The sequence below is a fragment of the Numenius arquata genome, chromosome 9 (genome assembly GCF_964106895.1).
Source record: "Numenius arquata chromosome 9, bNumArq3.hap1.1, whole genome shotgun sequence".
NCBI classification, from domain to species: Eukaryota; Metazoa; Chordata; class Aves; order Charadriiformes; family Scolopacidae; genus Numenius; species Numenius arquata.
In genome coordinates, this window is record NC_133584.1 from 8,841,162 (window position 1) to 8,862,494 (window position 21,333).

The 21,333-nt window shown below is 40.9% G+C and overlaps 1 protein-coding gene across 1 annotated transcript; it reads right to left on the reverse strand.

Moving 5' to 3' along the window:
- Positions 1-718: 718 nt before the first annotated feature.
- On the reverse strand, positions 719-19,905 carry LOC141468620 (lysosomal amino acid transporter 1 homolog). Its single transcript, XM_074153755.1, has 9 exons — positions 19,695-19,905; positions 17,022-17,139; positions 15,269-15,614; positions 13,892-14,021; positions 12,730-12,817; positions 10,836-10,960; positions 9,836-9,931; positions 8,886-9,071; positions 719-1,922 (listed from the first exon to the last, which is right to left on the reverse strand). The coding sequence occupies exons 3-9, from the start codon at positions 15,604-15,606 to the stop codon at positions 1,821-1,823; spliced, it is 1,065 nt and encodes a 354-aa protein (XP_074009856.1). The 5' UTR covers positions 15,607-15,614; positions 17,022-17,139; positions 19,695-19,905; the 3' UTR covers positions 719-1,820.
- Positions 19,906-21,333: the final 1,428 nt, after the last annotated feature.

Consider the following 21,333-nt stretch of genomic DNA (forward strand, 5'->3'; position numbering starts at 1 on the left):
TTTCAATCACCAGCCAGGGAAGAGCTTGATAATCTCACGTGTACAGCATATAAATCTGCGGGTACGACAAATTGCATTTCAATTTATGTACTGGAAAAGTTAACTTCTAATACCCTCTACTCGCTTCACAAACCAGGGAAAGCACGTTTGCCTTAAGTACACACCGCGACTAATGAAGTAACTGACTTCGCCGGGGTAGGTCCTGCCCAAACCCTCAGCGTCTCGCAGAGCTGTGAAACATTTCAGAAGTTCTCGGCTGTTCACAGGATGACTTGGCAAACCCCTTTTCCTCAGCTGTTGTGGCGCTGCCCAAACCACCACCACCACCACCGAGGCAGGAATCGCCACCCAGCATTCCCACTAGTACCGACCCACCGGGATGGGTTTATCCTGCCAGGGCACCTCGTGCCACCCACAGCGAGTCCACCGTCGCGCAGTCATGACTCAACTCATAAGGACTTGGCTCATTTCTAGCAAGAACATAGGATTCGGTTACTCCTGTAAGTTACTGCTGCAACAGGAGCTGAAATTTAATTTCCATACACAGCAGTGGGGCCGAGGTTGCTCCCCACCGCTCCAAAACCACCCCTGTGGGGCTTTGTCAGCCGTGCATGAAGTTCTATAGAAGTTTGTAGAGAAAAATGCTTCATTTTTAGTGTGCACTTTTGGCAGCAATTTAGATACAACAAATTGCATTAATTTGTTTCTTTTATTATTTAAAAGTAAATTCATTATTTATTAGTTTCTATTTCAAAATAAAATTTCAATAATTTCCCTTTAACAGTTACCCGAAATCAAAGGGAAGGAGCTCCACGATGAGCCCACACACAAATGTATAAAATCTTCATGCTGACCTGTTTAAAAAAACGTCCCCTTTCTTCACAAACTTATTTATTGATGAGCGAATTTATATGTATATTTAATATTAACAAGTTTATTCTTTGAGATAATTTTATTAAAGTTTTATTCAAATACAACACCGTTTTGCAAAAACGCCCCAACTGCCAGGTACAGTCTCCTCAACTTCTACTATTTCTTTTTTCTGTGGTATTTATCTAAACCAGAAGCTTGCAAAGAAAATGCACGTTGTACAAAAACATGTGAGGTACATGAGGACATACAGCAATTATAAACCTTGGAACACACAGGTATTGATGTATAAATACTTTAACTCTTAAAAATAAAATGCACAGCGACACTCTGCAATGAGATGTACATGATGCTCCCACCCACTTACACTAGGATTCTGCTTTTGCATCAATAACGGATCCTCTGCGCTGAAGGGACTTAATTACAGGATTTTTTTATTTCTGATGCATACAAAATTGAGTATGAATAAAAAAGGTCAAATCTACCATATAATGCACCTGCACAAGGCAGTCCATAACTCCAGGCTGGCTTCAGGGCACAGGGGAAATCTCGCCCATTGCTTTTAAACCAGCCACGCTACTGTTAACTAGATGTACATGCTCATCTCAAAATAAATAGTCATCCCACGAGACGCACTGTATCGTGATGTCAAATAAATATTTCTACAGCAGCTATTCCTATGACTCCATATCGCACTTTGGGGAGAAACAGCTAAAATCGGGGTGGGGTGGGGTGGAAAACATCAGGAAAAAAAATTGTATCAATCCTGAAACAACACAGTAAATATTAACTACTTTATTGTTGGCAAGTCATTTGCAAATAAGTAACGACAAATTAATGACAAAATAAAGAATAAAAAATAAGTAATAAATTTGGTCCCCAAACAACTGTTTGTCAAAGTCACCCAAGAGCAAAATCCAGTGAAGCCAGGAGCGGAATCCAGCCCGACACTACGCAGTCTCCTCGTCCACCAGCAACGGTTCCACCTCCAGCGCCACTAAACCAGAGTGTCTTCCCTCCTGCTGACGATACAGGATGAATTGCACCGTCACCTGTTATTTTGGGGTAAGGAAGTAATTAACTAGGACACAGAGGTAGCATTTGCAGTACTTGCTTTCAATTAAACCCAAAATAAGCTGTACAGAATAAAAGCAGCCATCCATTTAGTTCTGGCACAGACGCTGAATACCACAGTCCGCAGAGGAAAGCTTAAAACTTGCTGTGTCTAATTTGTGTACTGTAGTGTAAGTATTATCCATTTATTTAATCCCGACTGTGGAATCTTCTACGTTAGCATATAACCTTTTCCAAATCCTACTTAACGCTCATTTTCAGTACTTCGTTATGGCAAAAAGTTCAATCATATTTCACTGGCAACACCAGAAAAGGGAACATACAGAAAAATTCTAACTCAACACTTCAGCTCTCGTTGGTTACATGGCTCAAACACACACAAAAATACCCTTTACTACCTCATCCTCACACTTACAAGGGTCCTAAGTGTGAAATTCATGAGTAGCAGAGTAAGAACCAGGTTCATCTAGGAACAGCGTGGTATCAGACATATTGCCCTGTACTACTCCAGCCTCAGTGGTCTAAATACTGCGGGCTGGGCTGAGGGAGGGGAAGTTATTAAAAACTTTCCTTAGCAATAGATCAGCAGGACCTGACGAGAAAACAAAATTCTCATTTCCTGCAAAAATTCTAGGCTGTTTGATATTTACAGGCACCGACACACAGACAACACTATGACTCAATATTTAACGCTGTTTTCAACACAGAATTGTGCAATTAGACATAATTATTTATTTCTATTGTAAAACAGACCATCAGAAATACCACTAATCCAGAAAGAATTAACAAGTATGTACTTGTCATTTTTCTTGATGGTTCCAGCTCTCAAACAAAACTACTGACTTTGAGCATAGACAGCCTATAAATAAAATAATATTAAAAAAAAAAAAAAAATCAGAGGTGGGCATCTAGAAGGGACGGGAGAGAATTGAGAAGGACACTATGCGGGTGTAGTAGATGAGGTCAAGTAGGGAGCCTCCAACATAAGGATCTGCATGAAAGCATGTTTAAAGGCATGCGGTGTAGAAACAAGCGGCCACCTGTATACCCAGGTACCTTCTACAAAGTCCAATATATGCTCCTATATGTTCAGCTTTCACAGAGCCTGGATCACCACTACTGTTACACGTAAAATCCCATTTAAAAAATGAAATCGTTTCTCTGGGAGGAAATTTGATCTATAGAATTCTACCAGGAACACTTTAGATTAGTTAAAATAACTTGGCTGGCAGACAATGGTTGTGAGAAGTTTGAGGCTAATGTATGTAATTATTTAGAAAAGTAAGGAGAGAAAAAAAAATAAGCTTTCTGGGAGGCCTGGATGAATGGAGAGGAAATTCTCTACATCCTAGGCAGAGCCCCAAGGATTATCCCACCTTCCCAAAGCTTTCCAGCATCCCACCTCTGAGGCCCCTCAACTACAGCCTAGACAGGATTTCCTTCAGAGACAGCAGGTCAGCGCTCCTTTTTGAGGCTTTCTATAGTATTATGTGAGGAATGCTTTCTTCTCAGAGCTTAGAAAATTAGTTTTATAGCATATAAAGCTACCACTTAAATTTCCTGCCTTTTTCTTCTTTTCTTTTTTATAGGTCTTACTGTACTTACAGCTGAGCAGCTCCCCAAGCGTTAATATAGTTGCACTGGTGAAAAAAGACACTGTGAATTGGGAACTAAATTTGCTGAAATCACGCTGCGGGCTTGGGACCAGCATGGACTGTAGCACTGTGCAGTATCTCTCTCAGCCACCAAGCTGGCAACAGCAACACAGCTTTTCAGGAGGAATAAATTACAAACACAAGTTCTGTGGAGCTTATCAAACAGTATTTCCAGAAGATGTTTTTGTAGCATATGTACTCAGCTGCTCATATTTTTTAAATAAATGCTGAACTGCCAAGAATACTTAGTATAGAAACTAACTTGTTGCTCAAGTCTGACTTTTTGGGGGAAACTTTAAGACCTAAGCATGCAGACAGCCCAAAGTGGAGGAGACAACCAAACTGGCTTCTCAGAGTAAAGTTCATGTCAGCCACTGAGCTAGTGTAGCAAATTTGTTTCATTAAATTAAACAATTTAATAACAATTCAAAAAAATGAATGCCATGAGTTTTGAGACAAAAGTGGATATTTACAGGAATGCAGAGAAGTTGTATGTTTGGCTGAGAAGCTCTCCTGGCTGAACTGTCAGGTCAGATGTATTCTTTGCAGAGTGTAATTAAATTACAAAGCGTGATGTTTTGTAGAAGTATATAATGGATTCCAAGTGGTTGCCCTGCAAATCACAAAAGGTGCAAGAGAAGAGTCTGTGTACAACAGCTTGGCTCTTGCTGAATATACTTTGGCTATCTAGTAACAACCTGGCTACACTTAATGAAAGGAAGTACACGCGGAGGATTTGAACACAGTTCTCTGACAATAGGGTGATGTCAAAAAAAAAAAGGCAAAAATCTTGGTAAAGGGCTTTGTCTGAACTAAATACAAAGCAGAGTTGTTTGGTTTTGGTGGGAGCAAGGGAGGAAGGAAGCAGGGTGAAAAGAGTGTAGTAAACTTACAGAAAAGGACAAAGTTTTATGGAAAAAGTTGCACTAGATTCAGTCTCTTAGAAACTTAGCGATGGCGACTGCTAAAAGCCTAAGGGCAGAACTGGCCATCAACCGATTTCAGACTATGTAGTATTGCATCCTTGTGTACAAGTGAAACATTAAGTAATCACACACATAAAATGAAGTCCTAATAAGGTTCACCGTGGGACCCTACACTAGGCAGACTTAGCGTCTCTGACAGAGAAGGCACCCTATCAGGCCCTTTTAAACCCTGGGCCTTGTGGCTTCTTGAGAAACTCCAACCACCTCTATTGCAAAGCACCAGTTGGAAGGAAACATTTACTGGAAAAGAAAATCATGTCCAATTTATAACTCAAATGTGCAAAGCTATGAAACTCCTCTTAAAATGAAAAGGAGGACAATTCATACTTTACAAACAATCGGCCACTTCCATTATTTATCGAAAATAACTGGCTTATTGTGCAACCAAATAGCTGTAGCCACCAAGGAAACAGGATGACCATGTTATCCTGTTAAACTGAGCTGAAACAACTCCAGTGTAATCCTGCACTAAGTAATGCTGGAGCTGCTGTTCCAGCTATGATCAGGAGTCCATTTGTTTCTAAAAACAGTCAATGCCAGCCATGTCAGATGGAAGCGAAAGAATACTGCTGCAGACACAGAGTAAGTGAACTCTTAATCCTTGCTTGGACCTTGAGAAATGAGAGTTTATTTTCCACCTAATGAAACTCTGGACACTATCAGGAACAAGGTCTACTAGAATTAGACAATTTCTGCAACCACTCCTCAAAACAAAGACTGTCTGTTACACAAATGATCAATTACGAAACACCTCCCTCTTCAAAATTATGACTTTTTGGTTTAATTCCTCTGTTTTCAAAAACCCAGGTGATCCTGCTCTTCGTTTTCTGGTCTAACATGACATATCAGTTTGTTAGGTTTTTGATTTTCTTGCTTGGAAAGAGACAGTAATGAAGCTCTCTTTAAAAGCATTGACTTCCATACCTTCAGGGCTTCTCAAAGCAGGAGGTCTGCTTTTGTTTTCTCTTGATTACAAATACTTCATACATTTTCAACTAACACTATATACTTGACTAGATTCCTATAAGCTCCTCAACCTGATTTGGAAGCATCTGTTTTCAATATAATTTGAACTGGAGGACTATTAGCAAGATTGGATTCAGACTCCAATCAAGACAGAACCCAGAAATGAATGTCATGTGCACACTGGCACCACGATCCTGGGGCAGGGCTCAGAGAGGGGGGAGGTTTGTGGCCAATATAAAAGTTCCTTTTCAGAGTACATCATAGAAAGGCATCTGCAAATACGCACAGAACATACTGTAAGGGTCATCAAGATCAAATTCTAGGGGGTTTTGGGTAAATAAATACTGGCTGGGTTATGTTTCCAGCTGGGGTGGAAAAAAGAGTCACTATTTTGTTCAAGGAACAAATGGCCCGAGTGCTCAAAGCAGCCACATGGGCTACCAACCCTGAACCCTGCAGTCTGCTCACGCACAAGAAACTGCATTGTCTCATAAAAGACAGAACTACGATGTATTTCGAAACGGGCCATGAACCACAGTTTAGTCTCACCACTGCAGTGAAGAATTGTGTTCCCACGATGCAGAATGTTTTACTAAACTGCCCACTTAAGTCACCATGGCTGAAGATGCAGAAAACACAGATGGCTATTCTGAATGACAGTATAATTTAACTGTCCATCCAAAGGCCAGGGTCAGCTGTCCCATCGCTAGTCTAATTGGAGTGGACTATGAAATTACTTTAATCAGAAAGACAAGACTGATGCCTGGGAATCATAACTTCTGGAACCATTCCAGGTAAATCTGGTAAAGAACTTCCTTTTAATATGGAACGGATTAACACAATATGCTTCAGCGTGGTCCTGAAATCACTCTTCATTTGATCCTGTTTTATAGTTTGAGTTCATGGGGCTAAGTACCAAGATCTTTTCAGACACAAAGTTAAAATTCTTACTTCAGCAAAAATCAGAAAGGCTCCTCTTTACACTCTTTTAAATGAAAATACGAGCTATAGTAGTAAGACAGGTGACTGTGAACCTATAATGAACAGTAAGACCAAGTACCACCGTATTACTGTTCACTAGGCTTCTAAAGCAAAACTACAATATTACTCTGAACATTTTGCTTTCAATTTCTTGATCACAAAATGCTAATGCTCAATCTAGAAAGAACAGGATTAACAATAACCAATATACTGTGGGCATCTTATGTATGTCCCCTGAATATAAGAGTAAAAAAAATTATAGCGTTATAAGTTTGCTCAAGACTTTCAAGAAACTGGCGTACTAATCTAGATAACTGTGTATTGGTTGGCCCTTAGCATGACTCCATGAGCACAGCTGCTGGTTTTCAGAGGCACTCAGTGTCTCAATGCATCTGATTTTGCCCCAAATTTTGTAGTTAAGGGTAGCTGCAGCATTTCTTTGTTAAGTGCTATTTTCTAAAACTAGTTTGCCAAAACCTCATTGTTTGTCTCTGACGTTAATGCAATCTAGCAGTAACACTTAACAATTTAACCAAATTCTCAAAGCTATAATTCTATATCTGCATTTAAAAACAGGCAGGTTTAGGGTTTCACAGAATCACAGAATCTTCATGGTTGGAAAGGACCTTTGAGATCATCGAGTCCAACCACAAAAAAAACCCAAACAAACAAACAAACAAAAAAACCCACAAAAAACACACCACAAACAAACACAAACCAACAATCTCGGGCACTAGAGCATGCCCTGAAGTGCCATGTCTACACGTTTCTTAAATACCTCCAGGGATGGCGACTCCACCACCTCCCTGGGCAGGCTGTTCCAGTGCCTGACCACTCTCTCAGCAAAATAATTCTTCCCAATATCTAATCTAAACCTCCCCTGCTGCAACTTTACACCATTTCCTCTGGTCCTGCCATTATTCACTTGGGAGAAGAGGCCAACACCCACCTCTCTACAACCCCCTTTCAGGTAGTTCTAGAGGACAATGAGGTCCCCCCTCAGCCTCCTCTTCTCCAAACTAAATATGCCCAGTTCCCTCAGCCTTTCCTCAGACTTGTTCTCTAGACCCCTCACCAGCTTGGTGGCTCTCCTCTGGACACACTCCAGCACTTCAATGTCTTTCTTGTAGTGAGGGGCCCAGAACTGAACACAATACTCAAGGTGAGGCCTCACCAGGGCCGAGTACAGAGGCACGATCACTGCCCTACTCCTGCTGGCCACACGATTCCCGGTACAGGCCAGGATGCCATTGGCCTTCTTGGCCACCTGGGCACACTGCTGGCTCATGTTAAGCCAGCTGTCCACCAACACCTCCAGGTCCTTTTCTGCTGGGCAGCTTTCCAGCCACTCTTCCCCAAGCCTGTAGCGTTGCCTGGGGTTGTTGTCACCGAAATGCAGGACCCGGCACTTGGCCTTATTAAACCTCATCCCATTGGCCTTGGCCCATTGATCCAACCTGTCCAGATCCCTCTGTAAAGCCTTCCGACCCTCAAGCAGATCAACACTCCCACCCAACTTGGTGTCATCTGTGAACTTACTGAGGGTGCACTCAATCCCCTTATCCAGATCATCAATAAAAATATTAAACAAGACCAGCCCCAAAACTGAGCCCTGAGGGACACCACTGGTGACCAGCCGCCAACAAGATTTCACCCCATTAATCACAACTCTCTGGGCACAGCCACCCAGCCAGTTTTTTACCCAGTGAAGAGTACACTTGTCTATGCCATGATTCGCCAGCTTCTCCAGGAGAACGCTGTGGGGGACGGTGTCAAAGGCCTTAGCAAAGTCCAGGTAAACAACATCCACAGCCTTCTCCGCATCAAGAAGGCAGGTCACATGGTCATAGAAAGAGATCAAGTTGGTTAAGCAGGACCTCCCTTTCATAAGCCCATGCTGGCTGGGCCTGATCCCTTGGCTGCGCTGCACTTGCCGTGAGAGCTCACTCAAGATGATCCTCTCCATGATCTTTCCCGGTACCAAGGTTTGTTTTGGTTTGTTTGTTTGTTCGGGATTTTTGTGGGTTTTTTACATTTATCAGACAGCAAACCTAAGAAAAACAGCACAATGTACAATTCCCCCTCCCCAACTTTCAGTATCCTAGATATTGGCTGCAAGATATAAATTAAGCTGTGCAATGTAGCTTTAATATAGATATTTTCTATAAACTTGTTGTTCTTATCAAGAAATATAATTATAAAAAGCATACAAATGATTGTTCAGAAAAAAGATTTTACGATCAGATTAGAATAATAGAAAAAAATCCCGATTTTTAAAAAAAGTCCACAATTTCCGATCTACTTATTAACAAGCCTATCCTGAGAAACTCTAGCTAAAACAGGAAAAGGATACAAAAATGTCTAGAAACAAAACTCCAAAGCTCCCAATAAGCCACGGAAGATGGTGTAAAAAGTAGAGGGTCCGGAAGGATTCGGAAGCTGGCATCTTTAAAACAAGGCTCAGTCCATATGTACAGTTTCCCACCATGGCTAATGCAAACAGCAGGTAAGAGGTGCCTTCTGTTGATCTTCTTCGGAACTAAACACAAAGAAGTTTGTGAATACAAAGAAATGTTAAAACATGTCACAGTAGTCAGTTAAAGATAATTTTTGGCATTTTGTACTACAACACATCCAAAGACTTCCACTCATTCTTGGCCATCTCTTCCTGGGCTCTGAATCCTCCGAGATTACTGCTTTCAGCATGTATCACTGAAAACTACAGAAATTGTTACAGTTCTTAGAAGGGGCTTTGGTTAATGTAATTTTTATGTAAGTGCAAAGCAGCAAGGATTATCTGCTTTCAAATGATATTTAGTTCTTATTTTGCTCTACCAGGCAGTTGTTTTTTTAAATATACTGATAGTGAAGAGGCTGCAGGGGCGGGGGAAGGAGAGGTCAGCAATGGCATCTTTGTGAAAAAGGGCTAAAATTCTAAATTAATTTCCCTCTAATTCTAACTTTTGATCCCATGGTTGGTTACTTAAGGTAGAATAGTTTGGAGAAAGGGAGATATCACTTGCTTATGACAACAATCACACAAAGCATGTTTCTGCTCATAGCTGATAAATCCGACTGTAAATACTTTCTCTTCCCTGGCCAATGCTCTTCTATCAAAGACCATAATTTTCCTAAAATTCTCACCATTCTCCTCTGAATGGGGAAAAAAAGCCCATTTTTTTCTTTGCTTTTGTGGCTTTCTAAAACAGTAAAGTAGACCTTTGAGTTCAAGAATCCAACATTTCGAGCAACAGAGAGTATTTTGTAAAATATACAAGTGTACTTAGCCAAAAACCTACTTACATTTTTATAAAGCTGAGGAAATCTGCTTCCCAAGTAAAACACACAGGATATATAGCCGCAAATGAAGCCTGACATTTCAATCATATCAAGCGAGCTCTGAAAAAGAAAGGTACATATATTTTGGCAAGAATGTTTTCAGGCATTTCAGAGGATTAAACTGAGAGTCCAGTGGCTGATTTTCTGGACAGAACTCCTTTCAAAGCAGCTCAGTGCTGCTTTTCAAATGACCAAAGAAGGCTAGAAAGGGTTTAATCTTTATCTCACAACAATGCACACTGCTGCGTCACAGCCATGACTGAGATCAAAACTAGTGTGGGGCTTTAGGATACGACACTAATATCAATCCAGTCCTGCTAAAAAAGCCTGGGTACAATAATTCAAACCAAAACTAAGAACTGTAGCTAAGGCCCCCAAAAAAATGAATCATCCTGTCTGGAAAAAGCAAAATACTCATTTTGCACAGTTTAAGAGTTGTTAGTTTTCTCACTCTAGCTGTGTTTTGAAAATAAGCTGCTTCCCTGCTGGGCAATGTTGCTGGATTACAATTATTTTACTGGCATTAGTATGAAGGCCATAAAATTGCCAGAATAGCCTGTGAACTTTCCTGCTGAAATGACAGCAGCAGCAGGTACAATTGTAATTTTCCACTTTTATTGATTTCATTTGTGACTGTGTAGTCTCTACGTGGATGCCTCCAGTATTTAACACAAGCAGAAACACAACATGTATACATGTTATTTCACAGAGCAGCACACCCTAATGACCCAAGGGACAGAATGAGCCCAAAACACCGGAAGCTGCTAAAAGAAGCAATTTTATAACTTCTTTATTTTGGGATGTATGGTCCATAGTTAAAACATCCACATAGTGCCACATTTATGATTTCTAAGTGATTGTTAAAAACGTCATCCAAATGTTTCTAAAGCTCAGAGTACACAAGACACTTTTCAAGACACTTTTGGGTGGGATTTTTTTGGAATGGAAGCAGGTAAGAACTTACATTATTCCTTGCGATTACTGTACTCTGGTCTTGGTTTCTTAGTAACAGCTGACAGGGTAAAATAACACACAGGGCTATACACACGATGATCCAGGTTACACAGAAATTCTTCAGGCTTTTGCTGCCTAGAATGACATACAAACAAATTAGCTGAAAAATAACATCTGCTGTTGATTTAAGGTTACTTTTTGTTTGCAACATAGATATGTAAATTTAAAGGTACAATTTCATGTATCTTTTTCTCAGCAGCAATGCAAGTCCACCTTTTCCTTCTGGGCTCTGTGCCCACTCCTGCTCACTATCATAGCTGTGCTCTGTCCTCGTGCAACAACTGAGGGCAGCAGTACAGGAACAGGAGGGGAACTCCTTAAATGAGCATTGCTACCAAGAGAGAAAATTTTCATACTCAGCTTATCTCTTACATTAACTCCTAATAGTTTACTATCAAATAACAGCTGATAAAGAGAAAACTGCGAAGTAGAATAGAATGTAACAGTTTCTTTCAGCACATCTTGATTTAAAACTGCAAAAGCAAGGATATTGGAAAATTAAATTAACAAAAATATCTCTAAGATAAATATGTAATCTAAGTTCTCTGCTGGACCAGTCTCCATGTCCACGGTTGGCTAGATATCAAGCCTTACCAAGACTCACATATTCAAAGACACGGACACCAGCTAGCAAGTCTCTATAGACATCTACAAGACAACTTGAAGACAGCAGACAATCCTACAGAACCCTGGAGCTGTGCTGTCTTCTGTATCTACAAGATGCTGGCAAAGTCCTGCAGTCACTGTTACCCTTGGAACAAACTGCTGTATGGCACTAGTAAGCCTGTTCCAAAGACCTGTAGTCTAAATAAGACAGACTTAGTAGCGCTGTGCCACAGGCTACACTTGAGATGTAAAATTGACAAACTTGTCTAGGCTAACTGCTCCAGAACTGGGTATTAAAAGCCGTCTTTTAAGGCTTTATTCTCAGTGCCATGCCAGCTATGCAAACCGTTGAGCTGAAACCAGTGCTGGCACTTAAAACGTACAAAAGCCTGTGGTTGTTTTCAAGAGTAGGCAGCAGGAAGGAACCATCTTCAGCACTGACCTATCTCCAGGTTTATTATCAGTTCCATATTAAATTAATCTGCTTTATCCCTATTTTGTCTGCTGAGCACGCATCTGTTTTACTTCAGCTTTTTGTTACCTCTGCTGCACCATGGATTTTCTTTGATACCTTTTTTTTTTTTTTGAGATTGATGAGTTAATGTTTTCGATTTGATACAATGTGAACAGAGCTTTCTGTCTTCCATTTCAGTCAAAACAGTAGTCCCTTGGTCAGCTGAATACTACAACTACTGCCAGGATTTTATGAAGCACAACTCAAGTAATTTCATTCCCCTTTAATATGCTTTTTAACTATATGTATTGAAATGGAACACATGAAGATGTCAAGATATTTTATGCTATAAGCAAATAAAGTCCTGTTTCAATCAACATGGAGGAAACTAACTGAACCACACAAAGAAATAATGCTTGCTTTCAACGTATACATATATTTAGATAGCTCTAAGTACATAGTAAAACCATGAAGTAAGTTAAAATATGGAACCAGATTCCACAAAACTACTGCAATTTTTTCTGTCTATATAAACTGAAAGTACTGCATGGAAAATATTTACAGATATAATGAGGAAAGGAAGAGGGAGAGGGAGAGGGGAAAAGGGCAGGATTTTCATAAGAGCCTGAGAAAACAAAGTAACAGGCCTAACAACTCCAACCAGAATTTGTGCACTCTGTTTTTTGATCCCTCTGAAAAAAATGTTATTTAAACACTGTAGAAAGCATCAAGGTAAAGAGTGTGCTACGTTATGGAAAACATTTTAATTTTTGAAAAACCTTACATTTTGTCATCTGATTCTTGAGCTTATAGTAGACAAATTGCGAAATCATAATTATATCCATGTTAACATAAAAAATGGCAGTGACAATCTGTAAGAGAAGACACATTTGCTTGTTCAGTATACATATAGTTCAAAATACCTTAATTTAACTGCATGGAAATTTTGCTTCATAATCATAATGTGAATGACAAATACCAAAGCACTGCCAACAAAAAAAAAGATGAGCGCAGTGTAAACCTTATGCAACAGGGACTTGCTGACACAATCGCAATAGCTGCTCATTTTCCAGGATGCATAGCAAAAATTCCTACCTGGGCAGACTGATAAATCCTTCTTGCCCAGAAGCTTAAGTCTGCTCCACCTAGTTTTCCAGCACTTCGGAAGCTACTAATCTAACTCAGTGCCTCTTCCCTCAATAAGACAAAAATGACGTTCTCTCTTCCCCTTTCCATAATGGGGAGATGGAACGGTTAGCGCCACAAGTTAAGTTGTGAAAGAGAAGAGAACTCTGTCCACCCTTGGGGTCCATCTCCAGCTTGTGAAGACTTCTGCAGGTGGCTGCCACATACCTCTTTCTCTTTTAATTAAGAGTAAAAAATAAAAACAGCAGGTAAGAAAATTTCAGACACAATTAATGTATCGCTGACAACTACTGTTTCTTTCAAAGAAACCCTTCCCTTAACGAAGAAAATACATTTTCAAATTATTCAGATTAACAACTTCAAACTAGTATTTCTTTGTTAATAAACAGTTTTCCTAAAAAAAAAAAAAAAAAAAAGAAAAAGCAAGTTTCAAGAGTAGAAACCCCGAAACATCTTGGTCTATTACAAGCTAAACAACACAACTTCCTTCCAGCCCTATTTGCTCTGCAAGCTTACTTTGAAGCTGAAGCTTAACTGAAAATTCCTCACTTCATTCATCATTGAGTAACACCCAGTAAGTCTCTCCAAATGTTAATTACAAATGTGAAAGAACACATGACAGCATCAATGTATGTATTTGGGAAATTATGACTTATTTTATGGATGGTAGAGCAGTGAACAGAATACAAAACCATTTTCTTTTCCAGCGCATGCTTCACTGTGCAATATTAAGTTATCCTAGAATTTACAGACACAGTTTGAAAAGAATAAATCACAAAGTAGGAGTATTGACAGATTACCTGAATTGGCAGTTGATTTGTTAAATAGCAGCCTATGAAATTTGTAAGATCTCCAGCTATCCAACACAGCAGAAAGCCCAAAGACAGTGCTTGATCCACTCTTCCATTCTGACAGGCAATGTAAATTTGACTGGCACAAATTCCAGAAGTAATTGTTAAATAGTGTAAGCAAAAATGTTTAATAAGATCAGAAGTACATTTTTCAAAATCTGAATAAAGAAAGATTAAAAGTCTAACCACAAGAGACCTATCACAGCAATACTCCACTTACCTTTTGAAGAAGAACTCAGTATCACTACAGCTCACCATGCCTTACTCTAGCATAACAAAAGGCTCAAATCACAACCTCATTACTGCTTGCATGTGCTCCTTTTGTGTGGCCTGCACTGAAATATCACTTTCTGGACACTAGAACTATGCCGTAAGCATTTTATATTCATCTGCTGTAAATATCAGCTTTTAAAATACTGAAATAAGAAAAACACTGTTACTTAACATAGAAGGGCTAAGAATGAACATAGCTTCTAAAAGAGTTGACACCTACACTTATGCCTCTAAATTGGAGAACTTTTATTCAGATTCACAATGGGGACTATGAAGCAATCCCAACGTGAGTCCATTAGACGTATCTTGATGAATTCCATGCTCACCAACATGACAGTTTTAATGTAATGCGCCCTTTCAACTAATATTTCTGAAGCTCAACAGCTTACTAAAAGTGCTTTTATTTTGCTTGATTTCCATGGCCCTTTTACTAGTTCAGTAAATTATATCCCCCTTATGGGGACAGACTTTGGAGTCAATCCCATTTTGTTTCAGGCATTTTCACCTGCTGGGAGCATTTCTACTTTTCCTTTGTCATCTCCTACCTACATATTTGAAACCTGAACCCAGTGCCAGCGACCAAGCAGCAACTGATTTAGCACTAGTGAAGTGCTAACTCATGTGCTGCTTCTGACCTTTTCTCAATCCAAATTTCTTTGGCAGAAGCCAGCACAACAGTACTGGTGACATAGCATGTGGTTTAAATAAACACCAAGCCAGCTTCTGCTGCAAGTGTGCCTGCGCGTGCACACACATCTAAGGGTAGAGAAGATAAGAGAGAAGAGGTGATTTATTCTCATTTGCTCTAAGTGGCAGAGATTAGTGTCAAGTCAGTACAACAGAACAGTACATCAAGCTCATTTGTCAACCACTAAATATTGTTGCAAACATGAACAACATGGTTCTCTGGCATATTATATCTGTATTATGCAGATAGAGAAACATATCCAAGATAAAATTAAAAAAAAAAAAAAAAAAGGCAGCTTTTGAAAAAGGCTTCAGGCAAGATTACTCATGTTTGAATCTGAGGACTGCTTAAGACTTTAAACTTACGGTAGTGCAGCAAACAAAAAACAGACAATGGAAATCAGTCCTATGACAACGCTCCAATACTCCCACGCATTCTCGACACATTCTTCTAGGAGATGCCAAATCCATGGTGTTCCATTTATGCACAATCTCCTATTCTCTATTGGGGAGATATTGAAAGCATGTGTATACAGCTGAGAAGCCATCACTCCTGGACCGAGATTCAATTTCAGAAGTTTATTTCTGCCTCCATTTTTACCCCATGCAAATCCGCAAATCCGTTTACCAATGCTGAATATCCTCTGTGAAAAGACCTCTGCATCCAGACGGATGCTTGATATCACAGTTATTTCCAATCTCATAAACGAACCTGCCAAATTCAAAGAAATAAATATAGCCAGTGTGAATAAGACATTAACTGTACAATGCTTGTTTATATTTATTGCTTGCAGAAGAGAATTTAGACTTCCAAGAAAGAAAAATACTTTGTGGTCCATCGCATTCATTAGCTCTTGACAAACATGCAACACTCCAGATTTATATCGTTTCAGTCTGAGGTTGTTAGACACAGTTGCCCAGTTACACTGAGGTGCCAGCACTCTGCTATAGGGTAAAGTAAACCAAGCAATTTATTTGCACTTAAGACCAAAACTCTGATTTTCGTGTTCAATATTATGCCAATAAAGTCACAGTACTTTCTTTAATGGCACTAGCCTGGATGCTAAACACTCTACTCACACTGACAAAATATAAACATAATGTTGTTTTTTATGCAACTATTTTCAGGACAATATTATGACAAAGAAGTCACTTATGACTCAGATCCCCTGAGAGCTCTAAGGTCTACTTGATCTAGATAGCTCATCAGGCTAACTAGTGATTCAACATAGTGTCAAACAGTTTGTGCTATTTAAGACTTCAGAGCAGAGATGGAAAGCTTAAGAAACTTGCAGAAGACAAATGTTGGGTACTCCTGCCTCCAAAATCCCCAGAATGAAACACAATAATGCAATACAGCTTAAATTTTGAAGAAACAGAGAGTTGCATTTGACCTTTAAAAATATTTTCTTGTAGCCAATTATAATAATTCTGGATATTTTTTGTTCCTGCTGAAATATCCATCATATTTGAAATTTGAATATTTACTTAGAAGGATAACCATTACAAAATTGAAGAAAATTTAAATAAAAATGCAGAATTATCTTGAATACTTGAAACTTCCTGCTGACAAAAACCAGCTGGCTTCCTACTCCTTCTGACGATAATTTAAGTCCCCTGAAGGTTAATAATTCCTCGTATAGAGGAGTTTAAAGTCAACTAGGTATTAAGGAAAAAAGCCAAAGCAAACACATTGTTTAAAAAAAAACAACAAAATACTAGTAGGTTCATCTATTTAGTATTTAAAGCCAGATGTAGAACCAGTAATAGGAAAGATGATTAAAACTTCTTAGACCGCTTGGAATATCTCAGATGCACAGCAAATTCAGAAAATGGGAAGAAGTAATACTGAAGTATAAGAGCATCCCTCCAGAAGCAAATAATGTTATTTAATATCTCACAGACAACAGTGCCCAAAGGCCTGATGTTTGTGGCTGGGATTTTTGATGTTCTTAACTCCACACACATGGGGACAGGGCTCAGAAGGGTTGGCAGCATATCCTTTCTGCCATGTAACTGGTTGGAGCCACCCTCATACATCAGACTATTTTTGAGTCTTGATGAAGTTTCACAAAGCTTGTTTTCACAGAGCATCATTCACTGTAAAGTTAGGACTCACTTTGCTAGTCATCGAGAAACCTGCTTTTTCTTTTCATGAGACTTCATGTGGTGTTAAATGCTGGACTGAGTTTTCTGTAGAAACCAGCTGCCTCTGAAGAGAACTGTCATCACTGGACCTAAACCAATTAAAAGATAAAAAAAGAACATGTATTCATACACTGTGAATTGACCTTAACCTATTAGATCTACTCAGCTTATGCTGGTGAAGTTATTAGACTTAGTAGCCATCTTTGAAAATAATTTTTAAAGTTTAAAAAAAAGTTGTGAGTAATGTCTCAAGTAAGCTTTCCCATTCTGGTACTCTGCAGCTGAATAGGGCTTTACCACCCACTAAAAAGGGAGAAACATCAAAGCACACATACTACTTAGGCAGCTTTTAGGCATGAACTTTCAAGCATTTGTAAACATTGTAACAAAAACCTTACACAATTTATTAAGCTTCATCTGAAAATAAGCAAAATATGTCAGCTGTAAAAAAAAAAAAAAAAAAAAAAGAAAGAAACTTGAACATGGTATTTTAAAACCACGTCTGAAAAATTAGGTTTAACATGGTATTTAAAACCATGTATGAATATCATGACTGCAGTTGGACTCACACATGCAAAAGTTCTCTTATAAGATCAAGGACTATGTGGTAGCAAGTCTAAACAAGGCAATTCAGACTCAGCCACCTGATCTTATGCTATACCCTGCTCCAAAACCCTGCAGCTATTACAGAAAACCAAACAGCTTAAAAAGTGGTAGGAATTAGACAGGCCACTTACACTTCCCAGATGACTGAAAACGTGAGCTTTGGCCTCCTGCCACGCAACACACTTAACACATTTAAAGCATGTGGATATTCTTGGGCTGCTATTACTTAACATTTATGCAGTAGAATAATATTCATGTTGCCAGTACTTGTGATTGTATTTTTAATCTTAGAATAATTGTTATTTTTCTTAAATCCCCAGCAAATACTCTGTCCCGGTAATAGCTTGATCACCAAAACCAGCAATTTCACCAGCAGCTAGAACAACTGGATGTCATCAACTAAACATACTGGCCACAAAATCTGAACTCCTCCTGCCATTGTTGGGAAGGCAAAAGGCAATGGTGCCAGTGATCTTCAGTTATTTTCACACCTGGACTGGCTGTGCCATATTAGCATATACCCTTCACTAAATAAGCTATGTTTCCTGACACTGAAGTATTTCGTAACTACATATTCACCTCAAAAGAATAATGGTGTTTGAGCTAGACCAATACAGATGGTCTCCCTCAAAATACACAGTCTTGCATAGAGATTTGAACTGTTCCTCCACATTTAAAAAAACCTTTTATTTTGTTACATTAAATGCTTTGCACCTGAAAACAGGATGAGGATATTGCTATGACGTTTCTTTTTTTCCTACAGTATTTAAGCTGCCAATGAGGAGAAAAGAAAATAATATTAAAAGGTGATTTATGTTCCTATAACAATTCCTTGCCTGTAACCTCATATTCTTTCTTAGATTCCTGCCCAAATACTCGTTACTACTATTTGGAAAAGTTACAGTAAAGGTGTTACTTTCACAGAACAGTTAACTTGGAACCTTGACATCATCCCTTTCTAAAAAGGCTTAGTGTTTGTCTAGCTAGAAATAAAACAGTTACAGAATAAGATACTTAGTAATAAGGAATCTGTAACTTGACAGTCCTGCTCAGACACTCTTTTTTCTTATTTTAATCCCTTATTCTGCAGTCAAAATGTGCAAACAGTAATAGCCAATGGTTTAAAAGAGAAATCCATTCCATTAAGAATAGCTCTACAGCACAGACGAGGAAAAGCAAGCTTTCCCTAGAATTTGGGAGACTTGCCACAGATTCTTTGCCTCCCCAACCACCCCGCTGCCCGTGTGCATTCATGTGTTCTGGCTGCTGCGTGTTCCTGGATGTCAAATAACGAGACAGTGCTAGTAATGTGTAAAGATGTCAGATATGTGTGTTTGGCAGATTTGCAAGTTCTGTAAATCGCAGCTAATAGCGGCTTGAAATGCAAAAGGATGTTCAGTTGTACTGTATTCATAATTTAATTACTCCTGGGGAAAAGGAAAAGTGGAGCTAAGCTAAGGAGTAATTCAGGGCTTCTTCAAACACTGACTGGGGTAATATTGGGAATTGTATTTTGTCTCCAGCTATTCTCTAAACACATTTTTACACGATCCTGATGGTGAACGCTGCATCTTCAGAGCTGATGACAAAGCATGACCAAATTTTACCTAGAAACCAGCCCAGGTTCTCACAGAACGCTTCCAACCCAGTTTATTAAAAAACAAAACAAAACAAAACAACAACAAAAAAAAAAAACCAACACAAAACCGACAAAATATCACAGCAAAAAACCCCAAACATCAGGAAGCGCCTTTCCTCAGGAGAGTCCCGCGGGCACAGCAGCCCCGAAGCCGGGAAGGGGGATCCCAGAGGCAGCAGCAGCAGCTTGTGGCCTCCCGCAGGCCCCGGCGGGGCTGTTCCCCCGCACCCCGGCCGGGGACAGCGCGCTTAGTCACCGCAGGAGAAGGCAACGTTAAAGGAATCGTAATGAAGAACGGCTTTCGGAAAGGGCAGTGGCTCTGGTTCCGCGCCGGGCACGCAGGGGGGCTCGGCCCCGGCAGACCATGGCGGGCCTGTCCGGGGAGGCGCAGGCACCGACCTGGCGAGGGCTGCTGCTGCTCCGGGGGTCCGGCTGGGCCCGCCGCCGCACACCGCTCCCCGCGCCGCCACCGGAGGACGACCCTGAGGAGAGGGAGGGGGTTACGCTCCGGCAGCTGCTCGGCCGGCAGCGGAGAGACGGGAGGGAGAGGGCCGGGAAGCGCCGCCGCTCCTCCCCTTCCCCCGGCGCCGCCATGAGCCGCCCCAGCGGCGGGGCCCGGGCGCCCTCTGCGGGCGGGCGGGCGGCGGTGCCGCCCCTCAGGCCGGGAGGGACGTGCCGCGGAGCCGCCTGCCGCCGCGGCCCCGGGTCCAAGCACGGCCCGGGGATAGGGGGGCAGGTGCGCGGTGTGAGGAGGGTGAGGCCGATGGAGGCGGCGGTGCTCCGAGTCCCAGGGAGCGAAGGCCCGCGGGCCGGCTGCGGCTGCAGGGCGCGGCAATCTTCCTTGTGCCTGGCGGGCGGCGGGGGGGGCGGCTAACACAGCCCCCTGCAGACACAGGGGCTGGAGCAGCGCCTATGCTGACAAGGGACAAACAACTGCGGTATTTTTAAGACCTAGGTAGTTACGTCAGTGGTGTTACCCCTCTTTTATCATAGAATGACAGAGTGGCTTGGGTTGGAAGGGACCTTAAAGTCCACCTATTTCCAACCCCCTGCCATGGGCAGGGACACCTCCCACCAGACCAGGTTGCCCAAAGCCCCCATCCAGCCTGGCCTTGAACACCTCCAGGGATGGGGCAGTCACAGCTTCTCTGGGCAACCTGGGCCAGTGTCTCACCACCCTCACAGTCAAGAATTTCTTCCTAATGTCTAATCTAAATCTCCCCTCTTTCCATTTAAAACCATTCTCTCTCATCCTGTTGCTCCACTCCCTGATAAGGAGTCCCTCCCCATCTTTCCTGTAGCCCCTTTAGGGACTGGAAGGGGCTCTAAGGTCTCCCTGGATCCTTCACTTCTCCAGGCTGAACAATCCCGACTCTCTCAGCTTGTCCTCACAGCAGAGGGGCTCCAGCCCTTGCATCATTTCTCACAATAACATAGCTTTCAGGCCTGTGCAGTGTACCCACGCCAAGCAGCCATTGGGAGGAATAGAGAAGCTTGGGTTTGTGTGATGAGGCCACTGGTCATTCATTTACCACAGGGGTGAAGCTGATGTGCCCTTTGCAAACCAGCCTCTGCGCTGGATGTCTAATAAACACCATGTTTGTGCCCACTGGAGTTACCGAGCCTTGGCAGCTCTTAAATGCCACCCTTTAATTTGATCGGTAGTGGCAGTTAAGAGATCCACGTTACAAAGAAGTCTAATGAACAGTCCTGGGATCTTTGTAGGATATGTACTTTTGGACATGAATATTTTAAAATATTTTGATAGGAAAGAGTGTTGTATAATTTACTGCATTTTTAATATAATTTTACTTTTTATTTTCATATAGGCTCATCATTTCTGTAGTTACTGCAGCCTAGCTAATTAACACAGGATTGGGAGAATGATTAAAGGAAGGCTCGGGTATCTGCATTGTTCTAGTTTAATTGCTGCTCAAGCAATGATTCAGTGTTGGTTTTGGCAGTTGAGCAGCATTTGTCTGGCACTGTGAAATTCCCTGTTTGTGTCCATGAGACTCATCTCTCGTTGATGGGCAAA

What these genes read in the sequence shown, in the direction of transcription:
- LOC141468620 (XM_074153755.1), bottom strand. Translation starts at nt 15,606, where the DNA reads ATGAGATTGGAAATAACTGTGATATCAAGCATCCGTCTGGATGCAGAG. An exon ending in CAAATCAACTGCCAATTCAG is followed by an intron (nt 12,818 to 13,891) that starts GTAATCTGTCAA and finishes CTTCTCTTACAG; the next exon opens with ATTGTCACTGCCATTTTTTA. An exon ending in TTCCTCAGCTTTATAAAAAT is followed by an intron (nt 9,072 to 9,835) that starts GTAAGTAGGTTT and finishes CTTTGTGTTTAG; the next exon opens with TTCCGAAGAAGATCAACAGA.